General features: G+C 36.6%; 1 protein-coding gene across 8 annotated transcripts in view; it reads right to left on the bottom strand.

Moving 5' to 3' along the window:
• The window catches only part of ACACA (acetyl-CoA carboxylase alpha), a 253317-nt gene that overhangs the window by 116984 nt on the left and 117139 nt on the right, over positions 1-19194 (bottom strand). For 7 of the 8 annotated variants that reach the window (XM_036223375.1, XM_036223382.1, XM_036223379.1 and 4 more), the window contains 5 exons: positions 16784-16897; positions 15471-15584; positions 14479-14568; positions 12781-12899; positions 2241-2264 (listed from right to left, as the gene is read on the bottom strand). In XM_036223375.1, coding sequence (XP_036079268.1) covers positions 2241-2264; positions 12781-12899; positions 14479-14568; positions 15471-15584; positions 16784-16897 — 461 coding nt within the window. The remainder of the gene's footprint in view (positions 1-2240; positions 2265-12780; positions 12900-14478; positions 14569-15470; positions 15585-16783; positions 16898-19194) is intronic. The other variant, XM_036223376.1, reaches the window with a different exon arrangement.

The following is a 19194-nucleotide window of genomic DNA, read 5'->3' as shown; positions in this document are numbered from 1 at the left end:
GGCAACACTTAAGGCATTTTTCTCTAGGAACTGAAATAGATTAAGTATTCAGATAGATATATGCATGTACAACAACTCTAAGTCACTTGGAATGGTTTAGTAAATCATTATAAAAACATTATTTATCATACAGAAACAAGTCACAGTCTATAAAGGGAACTGTGCTGAGGTATTTACTTTTGTCCTTAATGGACTGATAGAGATAGCAGTTATAAGGCTTTAGCTCCTCCTTTTTTGAGAGACATTTCAACCCCAAATTGCAAAATTGCCATTTTATATTTAAACACCTCTATCCCAAAGTAAATATATCTTCACCAAAAGCCCATTAATAAATCCCATCAAGATACAAAAGGGCAGAGCATAGGTCTCACAGTATGTGTAAGCATGACAAACAGGTGCTAAATGGAGATGCTCGAAGAGAACTGAACTGATTTGTTCAATCCAAAACCATAATGAATTTGTATATTCCTTTATGCACCTCAGTAGTATGTGCTGATAAATAATACTGTAAAGTGTTTCTGAATGCCCGGTCAGTCAATCAAGACAGTTAGGAAGGACTGCACTAAAGGATGCCTCCAAGACTTGCTTGACATGTTACTGGTATACTGATCTGAAGCAAGTTCAGAGCAAGGCAATAGCACCTGAACTTTGGGGAGCTGCTCCAAAATCTCCTTAAGTGCAACGCTGCAGAGTTGCAAGGGGAAGACAGCCAGCAATGTGGACTTAAGATCTGGGTACATACTGTACTCTATTGCAAATCATAATTATAAAGGCAATGGAATTTTTTATAGGATGGAAGTGCTGCTCACACAGACTATAGAGACTGACACTCAAGGTTTTTATTTCTTCTGCAAACAATGACTGTGAAAAAGGTACTTCATCTTTTGACAGTACTAGTGAACAGAAAGGCAGAGTGGGAGAGGAAACCATTGATACAATGAATGAAACAAACAAATGAAACACACATCAAGCAAGTCTTATACATGGTGCTCTCTAGAAACTGGGATTCAGAATTGTATAAACTCAGAAATGCTATCATCCTCTTTCTAGGAGCACCAAATATATTTACTATAGCAGCAAGTTTGTGAGGCATTATATCTTTTCTCCCTGCCCAGTATTAGACAGGAAAGATAACAGCATTCCAGATAACACTTAAAGGGGACTCCCTCTGAATAAGCTGACAGTGTTTATGGCAAACATGGGGTTAAATATCTCTTTCACTCAACTGAACCCCATGAGAAATATTCACTATTCGGTTTCTCCCTATACTATATGTTCATGGACCAGAACAGCTAAAAGCAGGCAGGAATGAACCAAGCCCGCTCTCTAAGGGTAGGCAGGATGACCCATCAAAGCACTCCCTTTCCTCTCCCCATCCAAACTGGACTCTAAAAGTGATAATCAGTTTTGATTAATTAATATTTAAAGGGAGAGGGGCAAAATAAATATAAGCCTATAAATATTTCTGTGTATAATTGATCATGCACAAAAGAGCTCACCACTGACTTATTATTGCTTTAGCATTGTGTGGATTCAATCCCAATCAGAACTGCTATCCTCTCAAACTTGCATTGTTGCCTTGCTTGGCTCAGGAGCAGGAAGAACTCAGAAGACTAAAACATCCCTTGTGTTATACTGGCCTGGAAACCTCTTCCCAGGGTACACACATCGAAAGTTAAATATACTTTTCCAGTGTGAATCTTATTATAGGTCTGAAATAAAACTTGACTTTTATATCATTATAACACTTCAAACGCTTTAGAAAAATAGCTAACAAACTGATAAAACATGAAATCAGCTATTTCTGCATTTGCATTCCTCTAAAAGCAGCAGCAAATTAGAAAACTAAAAATTGAAAAAAATTATGAATAATTTCCCAGGATAGAAGTAACCTTAAGGGTTCCTCCTCTCAAAGCCCCAAACTAGACAGATAACTTAGCAAAAAACGATGTTTACAGCAAAGTTGAACAACTCCCCTATCATATACAGGTAGATGGGAGCTTTTCCATACTGAGGCTTTTCAAGTATTGCTTTTTGAACAGCTGAAGAAAAGCTGAAGACATGTTTTCCAAACAGAAAAGAATAACTTAGTACATCTAAATGGGAGCTCAGGACTCCCTAGCAGATGATAACATATTAGTTTGTCAAGTGTAGTGCTATTTTTTTTCCTGATTTCACTATTCTAAGTTACAAAAAAAAAGGTACTTTTAATTGGAAAAAAAAAACTAAACATACGGTACCTGTTTAGCGTGGGGATGTTCCCTCTGTAATTAAACAACCAAAGTTAGTTACTGATTGATCCGGTTAGTAAAAGCCATAATAAAAGAATTGTCAGAGCAGATACAGACCAGTTGTAAGAAGCTCCGTTTTGGCAGCTCTGGCATTCAGCAGACAAAATCAAGTGCTCATTACCCTTCAACTTCCAAGGTGCCTCCAAAGAGGCAAGCCACCTGACCTACCTCACCACAGCAGCTGTTGATGTAAAGGGTCAAAATATATTTACCATAAATTTTTATAGTTCTATTACAAATAATAATAATGATGATGCAGAGTAGCGATAAAACACAGGCTTATAAAAATTAATTTAAGCTATATGATATAGTATTTTAAGCTTCAACCTGAAATGTAATTCAGAACAAGATTCTTAGAGAATCTTCTTTCTTAATTCTATTTTGCTGAAACTGTAATAAGGAGATCCAGATAAGTTGATGCTATAGCCCCTTGCACTTAACTGCTCTGTAGGATATGTGATAAACCTATAAAATTCCCTCTCAAGAAAATAAGCCAGTGAGTTCCCTGCTGCCTTTTCTAAGTCTCTCTAACCATGCTCTTCCTCCCATAAACTTGGTGGGGTCGTCATGTTGGTGGTGATAAAGAAGGAGGAGGAGGAGGAGGAGGAGGAGGAGGAGGAGGAGGAAAGGGAAGTACTCTGCAGTATAGGAGCTTACAAGAACTGAGTATCATGCAGGAATGTAATGATAAATGATTCTATGACTAGAGTGGTATGTTAAAATTAATTAATTAACACTTTTTAAATTAAATGAAGTTAGGGTAATAGTGACTTTTTAAAATTGCTATAAGGTTAAAAACTCTAGGCCTCTCATAAATAAAACCTTACCCAAATTTGGCTAGCCTTAGATTATTTTCTTGATAAAGAATGTGCCAAAATCACCAAAGAAAGACTAGGGTAATTATGGAAACTGCAAAGTAAGTCTCTTGCATTCTCTATGGTCTTTGCCACCAACTTGTTTTTTTTTTTTCTCCTTAATTTGATGTCAGTCATTTCCTTAACTAAAAAAAAACAAAAATGAAAAAAAAAAAAACCCAAACAAATAAAACTACTTATTTTCAATTTTAAAAGGGCAAAGTTATACTTACCACCCACAATTTAGGAGTACTATAAGAGAGTTGATTGGATGATCTCTTAACCTTCTAACATTCTTTTATCAGCATTTAATCATTGTTGGGGTTTCCTGGCACACAGAGGACTTAATGGGCAGAACATAGTGGGTGGTGCTGATGATATGTGGGAAGGAGGAGAGAGGGAGGAAAATGATGCACTTTCCATGGCAGTGAAAGGAGCAGAATAGACTGAGCTGGCCATATAAATAAAAAGCTGTGACATATCACTGCACACAAACTGTATACCTCATGTGATTTGTGAGTAGCAATGCTCTCTGCATCAAACCTATATCACAGAGTGAATTCATAAGGCAGCAGGAGCAACCTCCGAGAGGAAAAACCTGCTCCTTTGCTGTTTGGATTCTTTGAGCTTCTTCTCACTCAGGAGAACGGGTTTCATTTTACAAGAGAGCCTTAGTTATAATGCACTGGACCCTCATCAACGAATAAAAAGTATGCACAGGTTCTAGAGCAGATGGAGGAGAAACTAAGAAAACTAAATGTAGATGCTGATGAGAATATAGAAACATGTTCCTTTAAGATATAAAGGATTCTAAAGACAGGGGCACCTGCACGGTCCCTTACCATGAACCTCAGTTCAGAGAAGAACCTCACAATCAAAGTAATCTCAGTCTCCATCTATCTAGATTTCTAGAATTTAGAAACCAGTATAATGTCTCTCAACAGTTAACCAATTTCTTAAACTAATAAAATGGTGTCATTGCTTGAGGAGCTATGCTCAAATGCCTTAGGGAGTCTTCATAGGATGAGGGCCATGTTTTCAGTAGAAAAGGGCCTGAATTGAAAAGAACATCACCAACAAAAAGCCCGCCAGCCCTTCTCCATTAGCGTTTCTCAACCTCTCATAGGGAGCCCCCTGCTGCTCTGTTATAGAAATTGTGCACCATCTACACAGTATGGGGTAAGAACAAAAACTCCCAACATCCCCAGTTTTTAAAGGAATGGACCCAAATCAAACATGCAAGAAGTAAATTTAGAGGCTGCTTTTCCTGTTTGGTACAGTAAGAATCTGTAGGCTATAGGGAAGATGAGCAGGGAAAGAAGGATAAATTCTCTATTACCAGGTAAATACTTAGCTCTGTCCATAATGATCATTTATATATTTTGTCACTCTATACAGGGACTATTTGATCAATTTAAGAATATGAGCAATGTGGCATACCACACACTACTGTGATACACTAAAATGTTAGATCCATGGACTACACAAAAATAAACAACCAAGGAAGAGTTTGTATATGAGTAGATATTCCATTCATCTAACTAAAAATAAAATAAAATCTATCACATTCCACTGCATACCCATCATGCAAAAATAGTCAAATCACTCAATCTCTAATAAGGCAATCAACTGCATTTTCAAATATATAAATGGGCAACAAATTCACTTCTTATAAGACATTTGCTATTAAGGCTATTCAAAGCACTTATGATGAATCTTCATTCACAATGTTTTGATAAATATTGGAGTCATTTTCCTTCCAGTAGATTACCTCCATTTTACAGATGTGATCATTGAGAAACCAAATGGGATGCTTTCCAAGGACATTGTTCAATATGGTGTCATAAACCAGAATCAGACCCGGCAATTTCTCATCTTGGTTTCCAAGACTAGCATTCCACATCAATACAGAATAAATTTAAAGAAGGACAAGAGAAATCCTTTGAATTCTGAGATTCTTGGCATTAAGTCACCTCTGATTTTATTGATCTGCCTGCCTAGAATGGCTGGAGAGCCTGCTTCAATATGAATGCAAAATCAGAGTTGCTGCCTGCTAGCTGAACCCTCTTTATTTAAGGAACACTGACTTCTCTGGCAGTCACAAGTCTCTGAGCCTTGTACCATCCCTTCCAGCTGAATTTCATCTTGCTTGATTCTAGCTGGCCCTACATAAATCTTTTATCATATAACAATGCTCTCAATTCTTTTGCCTTCTAACTTGAAGAAAAAAAGACCCTATATGAAAATGATGGTGATGCATGCAAACAAGCAGTGGTTACATCAAGCTGTGACTGAGAGCCATATAGGGCAAATCTTTTGAAATCAAGCAGCAAAGCAGAATCAGAAGAGGTCGGCTGAATAACCTACTAGTCGTCGCTAACAGCAGTACCATAGGAGAAAGAGCAATTTGACTGGCTGTGACCAGTGGTGGTCTCCTTGCGTGAATATATTTCTGTAGGAGAATCCAAATCAAGAGTTGTAAAACACATCTGAACCATGTATTTCTATTGGCATCTCTCCCACCACCTACTTGCTGTTCAGATGTCCTGATTCCACTGCAGAGCTTTAGTTTACAATAAAATGATCATTGATTCATTCATTTGCAGCCTCTTTAGAGCCCCTTCTTTGCTCTGCTGGAAGATTTTGCTCTTTCTGAAATGAGTATGCCAACAGAGCTACAGCATATTACTGCTGCCTGCTGTATAATTAGCTACAAGCCCACAGCACAAAACTATAGGGATTTAGAGGTGCCCTGGATTCTGCTTTTCCTTCCCCCTGGAATCAGCTACTCTTCCTTGACAAGAAGGGACCTTGGGCTACCCTAATGATATATTGAGAGTTTTAAACTCGACTCTCCAATCTTACAAGTCTAGAGTGCCAAAATAACACAGCAGAGACTAGCAGCTGAGCCATGGATACAGGAAAGTACTTTGGTAAGCACTTAAACCTGCTGAGAATTTTTCTCCCAGATGCTTGCATCTTATCAGTATACTACCCTGAATGAAGGAAGCTAGCACTGTTAGGATTTTATTTATTTATAGCTCATTCTGGCCCACTAACTACAACCAAGCACTCCTGCTGCTAAAAAATGCTACAAGTTGGGTGACTTTTGACCATCTCAGTACTATCCAAAGAAGGATCTCATTCTCTAGGAGTCAAAGATTATCAGAATTCTCAAGAATTGCAGCAGGCCGCTGACTATCACTTGGAACACTTCTGATTTCTAAACTCCCTCACAACCTTCTTCATAAAAAGAAGGTCCACAGGCCACCCACTACAGCTAAACACTGACACTGTCAGGAAGCCTAAACTCAGTCATGACCAAAACCTGTGCTATCAAGGGAAAACACAGCCGACCTCTTCTGGATGTGAGACATGGAAAAAGGGAAGTGCTTGAATTAAAACATTATAACAAAGAAGGCCAAATTTACAAGGAGGAAATAGCAGAGAAGGTGCAACACAATTGACTTAACTAAAGCATGGATTTCCACCTAAGAAAATAGGTGGAAATAAACACCAATAGGTCCTCACCCATTACATATGTATAGGAACACACAACAACATACTTCCATCTCCTGCATCAATTTTGATGCTTCTGATTTGAATCATAAAGTTTTTAAACAATGAACTATGTTCACTAATGTGTATTACTCATGAAAATCATTTGGGTTTTTTTCTTTTTTCTTTTGTCATTTGGAGTTTTAAATTTCACACTCCCAGACTGTTATGATAGGCACAGCCATATGCATAGCCAGAGTTTATGGGATAACATACTTTATATGTTTGTATAAATATAGCTATATATTAGAAGATTAAATACATAGGGTGACTAAAGAACTTATGTTTCCAGACTATTCTGAGTTACTTTAATGTGCCCAAAGCTCAGTGAAATCCTGAATGTCAAATGACTTGATGACTGTCAAGAATAAAGACATTCAAGACAATACTTTCATGTAACAAGCTTTTCCACCACTAGAACCAGCGAGTGATAAACTAGGGTTTCAGAATGGGAAAAAAAGACACACAGACACACACCCCTCAGGCTCTAAACTTTGAGCTTACTGGAGGGAGAGAGAAAAAAAAATGCTGAACGATATAGTCTGAGCTCCAGGATTAATCCATGCAAAATACTAGTGGAACTCACTAACAAGCTGGGCTGATGGAATCTTCGACAAGAGAATTAAGTCCTAAAAGTCTGGATAATAATAAAATGTTCTCTTAGTGCAGACCATCTGTCCAGACCATTCCTGCACCAAGAAAATGACTGAAGAAACTCATTCACTTCTCTAAAAACCATTTGCTAACTGGCTACAAGTCACCTTAAAAACAAACAAACAAACAAACAGCAAAAATCCTCCTTCCTCAAAAAAAATCACATACAGTAGGACATAGCCTTTACATGCTAAAGAAGGAAACACACACAAACATACACTTGTCACGTATTTAGGTTTCCTATTATGCTTAAGTCAGGGAAATCTCTGTAGCTGCTGCTATTCAAATGAAGGAGATTTAAGAAGATGTAAATATCAAGCACTTCCCTGAGTAAAGATCTAATAACTGAATCCTCTGGTGAATAAGACCTGGGAATGCCAAATAACTTATAACTACAGTTTCCAGAAAAAACCTGTGAGTCTTGGGTAGAAGATCAACAAGATAACATACCTTGACTGAAGCCTACCCAGCAAGAAGGATGATGCAGAAAGTCATTGAGATTAGAGATACTTTCAATTAGCAATAATTACACTTCAGATAAATCTCATTGGTTATTACGATACTGCCACTGAGCAAAGCTTGAGAATAGAAATAAACTGTTTAGTCATTTGCTTTTTCTTTTTCAATATTGAGAGGAATATCAGAAAAAATAGTCGAATTGTACTGAAACACAGAGTAACTAAATGTCAAGTAAAAGCTGCAGTCAAGCAAAATGAACAAGCGCTAGAGATCTGTTGTAAAACACTATACCTAAAGTCATGACATTAAACACTTAAAATTTTGCTAAGAGGGTGGATCTTGTGTTATGTGCTCTTTCCATAGTAAAATAAAAAACTTTAAGTTTAAAATTTTAAAAATTTCAAGAAGTACAATGTTCTATGATGAATTAAAAAAATAAAAAGGCATCAAAAATGTTGGTTACATACTAACTGCCCAAATGTGCTAAAAAAAAAAAAAAAAAAAAAGTGTCTTCTTCTCCCTTCCTAGCGGCTGCTCCACTTATTTGCAATGGAAATTACTTGTGTTTTGTCTGCTTCTCTAAAAATCAAAACATGTCCTAAAGAGACACGGATCTTCAACCCAAATAGTATCTAAGACATTTTCTTGAAAAAATACTCCGCTGTTGTCAGTTTGCAGAGAGGGTTATGTTTCATCCTAACCCATGAAGGCTAAATCACTGGTCAAAAACAAACTGCAGGGATGGAATTTTACCAGGTAACCCCATACACAACAGAAGACTGTAGTCTTGCTTGGATAATATACCTTAGAAAGATACTTATTTCTAAGGACTTTTTGGATACATTTAGCCTACTTCAAATGAATGCTTGGTTAGATATGTGAAGACCAAGTGCCAGGAAAGAAAATGCAAAAAATTGGTTAAAGAATGTATCTGTTTTCATCCCCAAGAATTTTTGGTTTGTTAACTCCAGCTGGGAAATATATTATAAAATTCTGTTTTGCATTGATAAATAAAATATGTATATTCATGCCTATTCTCTGTTCTCATTGAATAATTTTTAAGCATGCACAGAACAATATAGCTGAATATGTACAGTATCAGGTATGGATAACTCCTGTAACTACTAAGAACAAGCCACATAAAAAAATAAGAATTGTTTTTTTAATCCTTCCTAGAGGCAGTACCATTAACATAAAACAAAGAGGACTCAGCATGATAGCCCTAATTAATTTTTGGTCTAGAGCTGAGATGTCCATGTGGCTAGGAAGGCTTGAAATATGGCTAGTCTGTATTGAGACATGCTCTAAGTGTAAACTACACTCTAAATTCCAAAGACTTAGTATGAAGAATGAAAGCTACCTCATGAATAATTTTTATTACATATTAAAATGATATCTTAGACATAATGGGTTAAAGTGATGTTAAAAGTAATTTTACCTATTCCCTATTACTCTTTTAAATGAGGCCAATAGAAAATTTAAAATTACATATGTGGCTTGCATTATACAGTAGTCTCCCCTTGTCCGTGGTTTTGCTTTCAGTTGCCCAGTCAACCAAGGTCCGAATACATTAAATGAAAAATACCAGAAATGAACAATTCCTAAGTTTTAAATTGTGTGCCCTTCTGAGTACCTCACTTCATCTTACCACACTGGCATACCATCTCATGTCAAAATGGTGAATACAGTAAGATATTTTGAGAGACCACATTCACACAACTTTCATTATAGTATGTTACAACTGTCTTATTCTTGTTGTTAACCTCTTACTGTGCCTAATTTATAAATTAAATTTTATCATAGGTATGTATGTGTAGGAAAAACAGTATATATAGGGTTTGGTACTGTGCACAATTTCAGACACCCACTGGGAGTCTTAGAACGTACCCCCTGTGGATAAGGGGGGACTACTGTATTTCTACTGGACAGTGCTGGTATAGCAGTAGTGATTTTCAGTTGTAGTTGTTCAGAGTTTTTTCAAAAAGTGGTCCCCTGGTCTCTGGTTCAAAACAAATCAGTATCTTGGGACCCCGATGTGTGTATTTTTACAACACTTCCTAGATAATTCTGAGACTCATTAATCCAGAGGTTAGTGACATAATTGTGTCCTTAAGCCTTACAAGACAGGGAGTGGAATGGATGCTAGTAGATAGTTTCCTGTAACTTATTTCTGTAGAATAAGTAAAAAGATGCTTATTGCCTTGTTGTTCAAACAGTAAGAAAAAGAATAAAAGTACTGAAGTTAGAAAAAAAGTGGGAACTTAAAACTAGCTAAAACTAAGAGACCCTACAATTCTTTGATAAGGCGAACAGGCTTATTATATAATAAAGAATTTGGCTGGCCTTTGTCCCTGGTTCCTGAGAGAGAGACTCTAAATTCTTGGAATTTCTCAAGTAATAGAAGTGTCTTCATTCTTCATGAGCCTCTTGGATCACACCTGAATTTATACTGAGAGATGAGATAACTCAGAAGAGGGGCTGCTTGCTAGAAAAACCAACTATGTGATTAGAGAGTTGGGGGCTCTGAGGCAGCTGGACCTCTGGGGAGCGGAGAGGGGCTGGAGACTGAGTTTAATCACGTGGCCTATGATTCAATCAACCATGCTGTTACAATGAAACCCTGATAAAAATTCTGGACACTGAAGCTCAATGGAACTTATTGGTTGGTGAACACATTGATATGATGAGAAGGTGAAAAACCCTGATTGCACAGAGAAAGAACAGAGAAGCTCGTGTTCAGGACCCACCCAGACCTATTATCATAAGTATGGTGCTTTCCTGAGTTCTATAAAGTTATTCTAGTGAGTTACTGAATCTGAGGGGGCCATGGGAACCCCCAAATCTGTAGCCAGTTGGCCCAAAGTACAATGGGGGAACCCCACCCTAGGCCCCACCTAAAGTAGAGACAGTTTTGTGGAGAACTGATCTCTTAACTTGTGACATCTGATCTAACTCAACGTAGTTGTCACAACTGAACTGCAATATAACAGTTGGTGTCAGAATAAGGTCATAATTCCAAAAAATTGAACATATCATTCTAGGATTAATACATTTTATGCTCCTAAAGAAAAGGGCTTTAGGCCTAAAAAAGCATTACAGCAATTTTTACATTTTTCTGGTTTTCAGATTATTTTCTCTCTCCCCCTTTGTCTTTGTCTTTATTTATTTTTACATGTACATCAATACTAATAATAATCACTTTGTAGTTTAAAATTTTATGTACACACATCCGAGGAGGACATTCCAGAAACTACAGAATTACAGTTCTGTCCAAGTCTGGTCTTTATCCACAGGGGTGTGTACACCTCAGATGTCAAGAGGGGCAAGTATATAAGTTTGGAAACAATATCAGGAATAATCAAGATTCAAACCCTCAAGATAGAACAGTGAATAAGATTTTTTAACAAACAGTTAAGAAGCATTTCTCTCATTTTCCAGTTGACTATCCCTCACCAAACTGGACACATATCCTCAAATAAAAAGTAGGACAGGGAGAGCAATTCAGAAAGACAAGGGGAGCGATGAGGAAGGAAGGAAATCAGAAGCAGCTCTGCAGCCTGACTACAAATCACTGCCCAAAGAGAAGAGGTAGTAGAGAGCAGGAAGAAAAGGAGAATGTCCTGAGAATTACAAAGAGCATTAAGTATAGCATGTACTTCTCTACAATTATTCAAGGAATGCAGGAAAAGAAAGATGACCGAGGGCTGAGCCCATGTGTGCCATGAGTACTTCACTGTTCGCTGAAGGACAACCATTCGTTTCTAGAAAATGAGATTCTGAAATCCATGGAGGGAAAAATGTACCGAGAGATGCTTGCTAAATCAAGGATATATGCTTTTCTCTGCCAGCTATAAGGTATTTTTGAGGTAGAGAAGTGAAAGGATCTTCTGAGACAAAGAAGAGAAGTACTTTTTCTGAAGCTGCCTCTGCTCTTCTGCTGACCTCTGCTGGATCAACAGTGGCATCCAGTGGCCAAATGTCTCAGCACAGACTTCTTTGTCTCTAGGAAAGGTTTCTATTGCTTTGGGTGAAGTGGCAATTCAGAACAAAGCCATTTCTGGTGTCTATAACTAAGGATCTCCAAAGACACAGTACTTGGTAATATAAAGTGAAGAACCAAAAACTATAAAGAAGAAATGGAGGGGGGTTGTTTAAGATCAGCTGTGGTATTTATATTTCCTGTGCTATTACTAAAAAGAATAAAAATTCTAAAGGGGAAGAACATATGAGTGGGTGGAATTCCCAGGATTTCACTGTCTGAGGAGTTTAGAAATAAATGAGTATCTAAGATAAAATATTTTCATTTTAAGACCAAAGCAATACTGAAACAAATTTCCATGTCTGTTTTATTTTTCAAAGGGTTTATGAAGGGAAAAATAATGAATTGGCATGGCTTAATTAATTTACTTGAACTTAAGTTTGCTTCTGAAGTGTGATTTTTAAAAACTAAGTTTTAACTGCTAAATTCAGGTGTCTGTTTTTAGAAAGGTAATGAAATTGATTCAGGTATAACCCTAACCCGTTGAAAACATATTGGGAAAAAAAGCATTTCACACAAGATATTTTTATTTTCCAAATGTTCATTTAAACTGCTAAAAGAACGATTTTTGGCAAAGTTCCAGCATATAAAATGCTAGTAGATTCTAACTTAAAAAAAGGGGGCGGGGAGGAACCCCTATGTTTCCTCAGTGACATAATACAAGTAAAAACAAGTGGAATAATCCTAATATTTTATCTTTATTAGACCATACTTTATCTCTCCAGTTCAAATTTCAAAAAAAAAAAAAAAAAAAAGTGGGCACCAAGAGACACCTTTCTCATGGTTTAAAACTGTTCATTTTCTGCTCTATATTTCTAGCTTAAAAAAAACAAAACAAAACATGAAATTATCATACACATTACTCCCCTTAAGTCTCCTGATAGCGCTCTGGCTGGCTTGAGTGCACATACCAGCTCAAACTCACCTGTTTGGATGAGAAGTGGGCAGCATGAACTGGAATTCCACCACACAAGTGTTGTCCTTAAGCTGGCGGTGTTGTACACTGTTAAGTTCATAGGCAATATAAGCCCTTCGAACATACACCTGGTTAAAAAGTAATCCTCAGTAAATACACTCTAAAAACAGAACCTAAGGGTTGGTTAGCCCAGAAAAAAGACAGTCTTGAAAAGAGGTATCTAATGCAGAAAAGGGTAATCTGTGGTGACAGAAGTCCCAAGGTTCTATATAAAAATACTTTGCTTTAACTAATAAAGCTGGAATCTTAAAACTATACCCGTGACTATAAATAGAAACAAAACTAGTCTGCTTCTTCTGGATATTTCGAGGTGTGCCATAAACCTTTCACACTAACCAAAAGTCAGAAGAAGGTTTGATTTTAGCAAAAGAGAGCTTATAGAATCACGACTATTCACTCATTACTCATGATCATTTCAACGGAAGATAAAAGCAAGTAGTGAGAAAAATGAAAGGTGCCAATTCTGGGCTACTTGAGGAGTGAAGACAGAAACAACTGCAGTACAGTTGAACCCTTTTACTATCTTGTACCTTTATTTTGCTTTGTTGAGTTTTCCCATTGCCCAAAATCAATTTTAGATTATTTATATCCCTCAAACACTAGGCAAAAGCATTAAGGCATAGTTTGACATAATATCTCAAACACACTAACTTGACTCAAGAGTTAAAACAAACGGCAACAGGCTATATCTCAGCAAAAACCATCAGTCCAACCTTATGCACTTCACAGCCAATTTGCCATGCACATAAAATGCTACGTGAGATTCCATCAGCATGTTAGGTATATAGGAGATTTCTCATTAAATGACATAAAAGCACTGTAAAACACTGAGATATTTTTAAAATTTTGTATTTACTGAGTAGGTTATATTACACTCTACTCACAGAATACAAATAGCAAGAGTAACTCAAAATAGCTTGCAACAGACTATAGCGATATTCTATTACATAAAATCATCTAAAATACTCCTCTCATCTTCAAAAACATATACTTGGCAATTTTACAGCGGTATTCAGGGCTTGCATTTTTTTGTGCTTAAGGTAGTGAGGTATAGTGGAAACAGAAAAGTCTGTGAGTCAGATTGACCTGAGTTTAAAGCACATTCTTCCACTTATTATCTATCTAAATTTGGACAAGTTACTTAACCTCTCAGAGTCTCACTTTCTTCTTACTTCATGAAGTAATTATATGAATAAAAGAGAAAAATCACCTAAAACGCAGTTCATTAATGTTATTACCTTTTTCTCATGATGAAATATTTCACAAGAGCTGCTTGACAATTCAAAATATAACTAAAATCTATTTTATTTGGCCTGAATGACAAAATGGTACATATTCTGATCAGCCATATATTTTTTCACTTATTGTATTACAGGGAATCCTAATTCATTACGAAATGGGAGAATCAAATAAACCTGAAAAGTAGAGACTATTGAAAAATGCTGGCAGTTATTTTCCTGTGACTGGAGCCTAGAAGTTGGTGATTAGTTCAACTAAAACACCTGGATAAAGCAAGACCATAGTTCGGCATTAGTTTCAGAAGAAAACTCTTAAGAACCAACCTAAGGCCAAAGAAAAAGATTGATATGATAGCCAAATGGACAGAAATCAAGGAAAAGGTCATGTTACATTACTATGAAAACTTACCTCCAGAGCTGCCATCCTCACTACCTGGTTGCTGTGATAAAAGAAGTTTGGCAGGACATCAAAAATAGATGTTTCAGACAAGATGAGTTTCTGAAAAGGACAAAGACAAATAAACCATTACAACCCAAAGAGACCAATTTTAATGGATAATATTTAACAGTTGAAGCTTTTAGCTGTGAATTGGGAAACTTTAGAATTCTATCTCTGAATGTCATGTATGAACTTTCTTTGTGCCTCAGCTTCAAGTTATAAAATAGAGAAAATAATAATACCCATTTTTATAGGGCTGTTGTAAGCATTAAAAGACTTAAAATATGTATAATTCTTAAAATAATGCATTAAAAATGCATTAATTATATGCTAATATAAGTATTTATGACTATCATTATTACCCTTTCTGACATATATCTCTACTCAACTTCTTAAATATTGTCTCAATATTCCACTATGGTAAACCACGGACACGAATCAAAATTGAAATCTATTTCAACTAGGAACCAAAAAAAAACAAAAACATCCTTCTCTAGGTTCTCCAGAAGGAAATCTGAGAGAGAGAGCCTGAAGATTCCCTTGGCTAGATATAACAATATGATCCTTATTTAAGGGTACACAAATAGATCACTCCTGAGAAAATGATGTTGTTTTAAAAACAATAGTCAGGGTCCTTCCAATCAGTAAAATTAGCCAATACTCTTATAAAATTGGCTCTATATAAAGCTTAACAGTAAGCATTAAAATAAAATATAGCACAAGGGGTAAAGACTTCAATAGAACACTTCTATCAAGGCAAGCCTATTTGATTTTTAAGCTACACCACAATTCTAAATGCATTTTTAATGAAAAAATATTTATAAGTATAAATCATTTTAGAAAGTCAAGGTATAAAAACTTCCTTACACAGAAAATCAAAATTGATTAATTACTTAATTAAATTATGCTTAAGAGTAAAGGGAATAAGAGTGCACAGAAATAGAAAAGGGCTATAAGTATACCTGTAGGTTTTCAATGCAAAACTGATGTCCATACATGTCAATAGCTGATAGGAAGATAGACTCTACTTGGTTATGACGAAGCTCATATGATGGTAAATGGGAGGCGATAAGAACCTAGAGTGAGAGCAAAATAAGAGGCGTAAGTTCCTAAGGGAGTGATTATTCTAGGCTCCTATTAGGCAACTCTGATACAAAAGCAATAAATATAAATCTGTAAGTATAGGCATCAAAGATAAAACAGAGACCAAGTAAACCAACTTCTAGGGCCTGTAACATAAAGCCAATGCCACCAAATACTGCATCTCAGTTGACTCTCACCATGATTTGCGTTGTGGGCAATTTCCCAAGGGGAGTAGGGGGAAGGGAGAGAAAACAGCTTCAATCAAGTTCCATCAGTGCATGTGATTTACCATTGCAAAGCTGCTAGTCCTGGAGACTGCCTGACTAGCTGTTAATTGGGAATCAGGTCTGGCAGGGAGCAGCTGTGGGGAAGGTGCATGCAGCAGAGCTAGGCTTCTGCAACTCTGAAGTAGAAAGAAAGACTAGGAAAAGCTGCTCTGACAGCCTCAGATACTCAGTATCAAGGAGAAAGCATCAGGATGTAACATCAATGCATGTGAGGGGCAGGGAGAGTGAAAGCAGTGTCACAAACAAACACGGACACGGTAGGACCTGAATACTCGCAGCAGGTCACTGAGAGGTTCAATAACTTTGAGTAGTTCAGTGACATGGATACAATTGTAGAGAAAGCAGAAGGTCACTGAACAGCTTCAAATGCTGCTCCCTTGTCAATGCCCATGCACTGAAAAACAAAGGGAGCGCCAACTCTTGGCTTCCCTGCTGAAACCTTTTGGAATGGAAATGAAGACTATAAGGTGAAACTAACTGGACTTCTCTGGGGTTGTTCTGATTGCTAGCATCTAAGATTCATTACATTACCTTTCTGCTTTCTACACTTGATTTTTTCCCTATACACTTAAAAGTTTTCACCTGCTTCTAAGCTCCCTTTGGGAAGGAAGAAATATTGAGTCTACCGCCTTCCCTCATTTTCCTTTCCTCCACGTGACCCTGGTTTATCATCACAAGGCTACTAGGAAGAGTAGGGAATGATAACAGGAGGGCTCCTATTTTAAAGAGACTCAAAGTTACTTTTTTCCTTTCTTTTTAAAAAACATATACCACATGACAACATTTGTTCTGAGGGCAATGAGACATACATAGAAAACTGCATCTTTAGAAGATGATGTGTAAAAGCTCATTGCCCAATCTTTGAAAACCATACCTTCCTCAAGATGACCAACACATGTCCTTACCTGGCGTGCTCGAAGTGCCACTTTAGCATTGGTGGTCTTACTAAGTTGAGTTAGCTCTGTGAGGATATTCAGCAACTCATCAGTGAGAGTAGGGTCCCGGCCACACAACTGATCCTAATTGTTAACGTCAAAAAGAACATACACATCCATATTAAAAGGAACTGAGGTGGATCTGACTTTGAAATGGGAAAAGGGGATAAAAACGAAGTAAATGTAGCTGAATTAATAAGAAAATGCAAACTTTCTGGGTTTTGTTTGTTTGTGTTAAATCCCAAACAACGTGGTAAAGAAGATCCCAGAGGAAGTTGCTGCTAGAAGAAACCCAAATCCCTCAGTCATTCATATTCAAAATTCCTAATGTATTTCTTTATAAATCAACATTATACTTTTAACATGCAGAAGAAATCATCAGAGACTATTAAAAGGGGTCAAGAGATTCTGAGTAAGAAATAACAGATGAGGTTTTAAGAGATTTTAAATAATATAGGGATTAAAGGCTTTCCTGTTCTCTCTCTCACTTTTGGAAAGAAGGCAGAATATATAAAGCAAAAGGAACCACTCCTGGTGGTACTCATTCCACCAAATGTTCAGCATCCCAGGAGGGTGTAAAACAGAAACACAAGAACAAATTATTCATTTATAAACACACACTAAATAAAAACACCATCTCATATTCTGACAATTCTAAACCCCAAATCATTTATCCTCTTGCTGTACCAAGAATCACTCCACAATATCTAAACATGGTGAATCCTTAGAGAGATTAAAGGGAAAAAAAAAAAAACCCAGCTCCTACAATACAATCCATGGTTTATTCAGTATTGGGTCCTTCCTCTCCTAAAAATTAAAAATTGTTAAGAAAAAATCTCTATCATATTTTGAGAAAAAGATTTCTTCTGCAGTGAAATGTCAGTTTACTCCCTAAAATCATCCATTATCCATGTAATTTTTCATCTAGGCTGAAATGCTCGATGCAGTTTTTATAAATGCCTGTCCTCTTTTTTACTTTTTTAATTTATAGCTATATATAGTAGTAATTCTTAATACCACATGATGTAAAATGTACACATTTAGGTACAGTTCCCTCTACTTGGAATTTGAAAATAATTGCCTTCATATTTTAGTGCATTTTTATTCTCCCCCTACTATCAAAGGGACATGAAAGAGGACCAGATCCCAAAAGACTCCCTCTCCTTACCTTGATTATCAGCCTTTTTCTTGAAGAATCTCCATTTCTTACTTATCCTTCCCCATCTCAGGGACACTCTTTATAGTCCATGACCACAGCAGTGTAAATAAAAGCTTAGGACTTAGAGCTTTTGGAGTAGGTACGCATTTCCTAAAACACTTTCTGCAACCCCTAGTACTTTCCAGTCACAGGGTAAATAGTTTTGGAGTACTCAGCACCATTATGCTGGGGAAAAAAGGCTTTGCAAACATTTTAAAGCAGGAAATATTTTCTGGTTCCCCAATCCACCAACCAGAGGTCTGCTCCAACTGTCCAGTCATAAACTACATGATGGGATTTATAGTTAAGGAAGTACAAGTATGTATTGTATTCCCCTATTTAACGCAGGGAATTCACTCATCTGCGTAGGAAGAAGAATAGCTGCTGTTAAAGTGACTATAAATCCAGGGTTCCGCCGAGCATGTAGTCACAGACTGGAAGACCTATTCAACCTATCCTAAGGCAGATAAACAAAGAAGAGGGAGAAAATGCAACTAACTCTCATCTTTTCTTGAGAACTAATGAGCAAAATAGAATTGCAAGGGAATAAAATCACCAAGATAAGACCATAAAGACAGAATGAAAAAGGATAGATAACAACAGAGAGTATGGAAACCAAGGTAAATTATTCCTACCTAACTCCCTCTTTACTTAATGTTCCTAATAGAGAAAACATATTCCTTTCTGAGGTATTTACTTCAATCACCAGAACGACCCACTGAAAGATCTAAAAACCTAAGAGGTATCCTGGGGTAATGCGACTCTGTAAATAGCCAAACTAAAGTCTCAACATTAATAACAAAAGCCAACATAACAAATAAGAACACTAGCATCCTACCAACCTGTATCCGATTTGATATGGAATGTTTTCCCTTGGCAGGATATCCAGATTTATCTTTTGAGATTAAAATAAATAAGAAAAATGAAATTATCCTCTTGCCTAACTATAGATCATATTCTAAGTTAAAACAGAGCATACAAAACCACTTTAAAAAAAAAAAAACACTTCATTTCAACTTACAACTATGAGAAAAAGGAAGTAAGAAAAGGGGTAGGAAAAAAAAGAAACAGTATCTATAAGAAAAGTGAACTATGGAGAGTAAAAAACATAGTAGGGAAGTAATTATCTATGATCACCAAATGACTATCTTCCTAAGCTCCTTCTGATAAAGTACACAAACCA

This window comes from Rousettus aegyptiacus, unplaced genomic scaffold, assembly GCF_014176215.1.
Source record: "Rousettus aegyptiacus isolate mRouAeg1 unplaced genomic scaffold, mRouAeg1.p scaffold_m13_p_6, whole genome shotgun sequence".
Lineage (NCBI taxonomy): Eukaryota > Metazoa > Chordata > Mammalia > Chiroptera > Pteropodidae > Rousettus > Rousettus aegyptiacus.
This window is presented reverse-complemented; position numbering and strand designations above follow the sequence as displayed.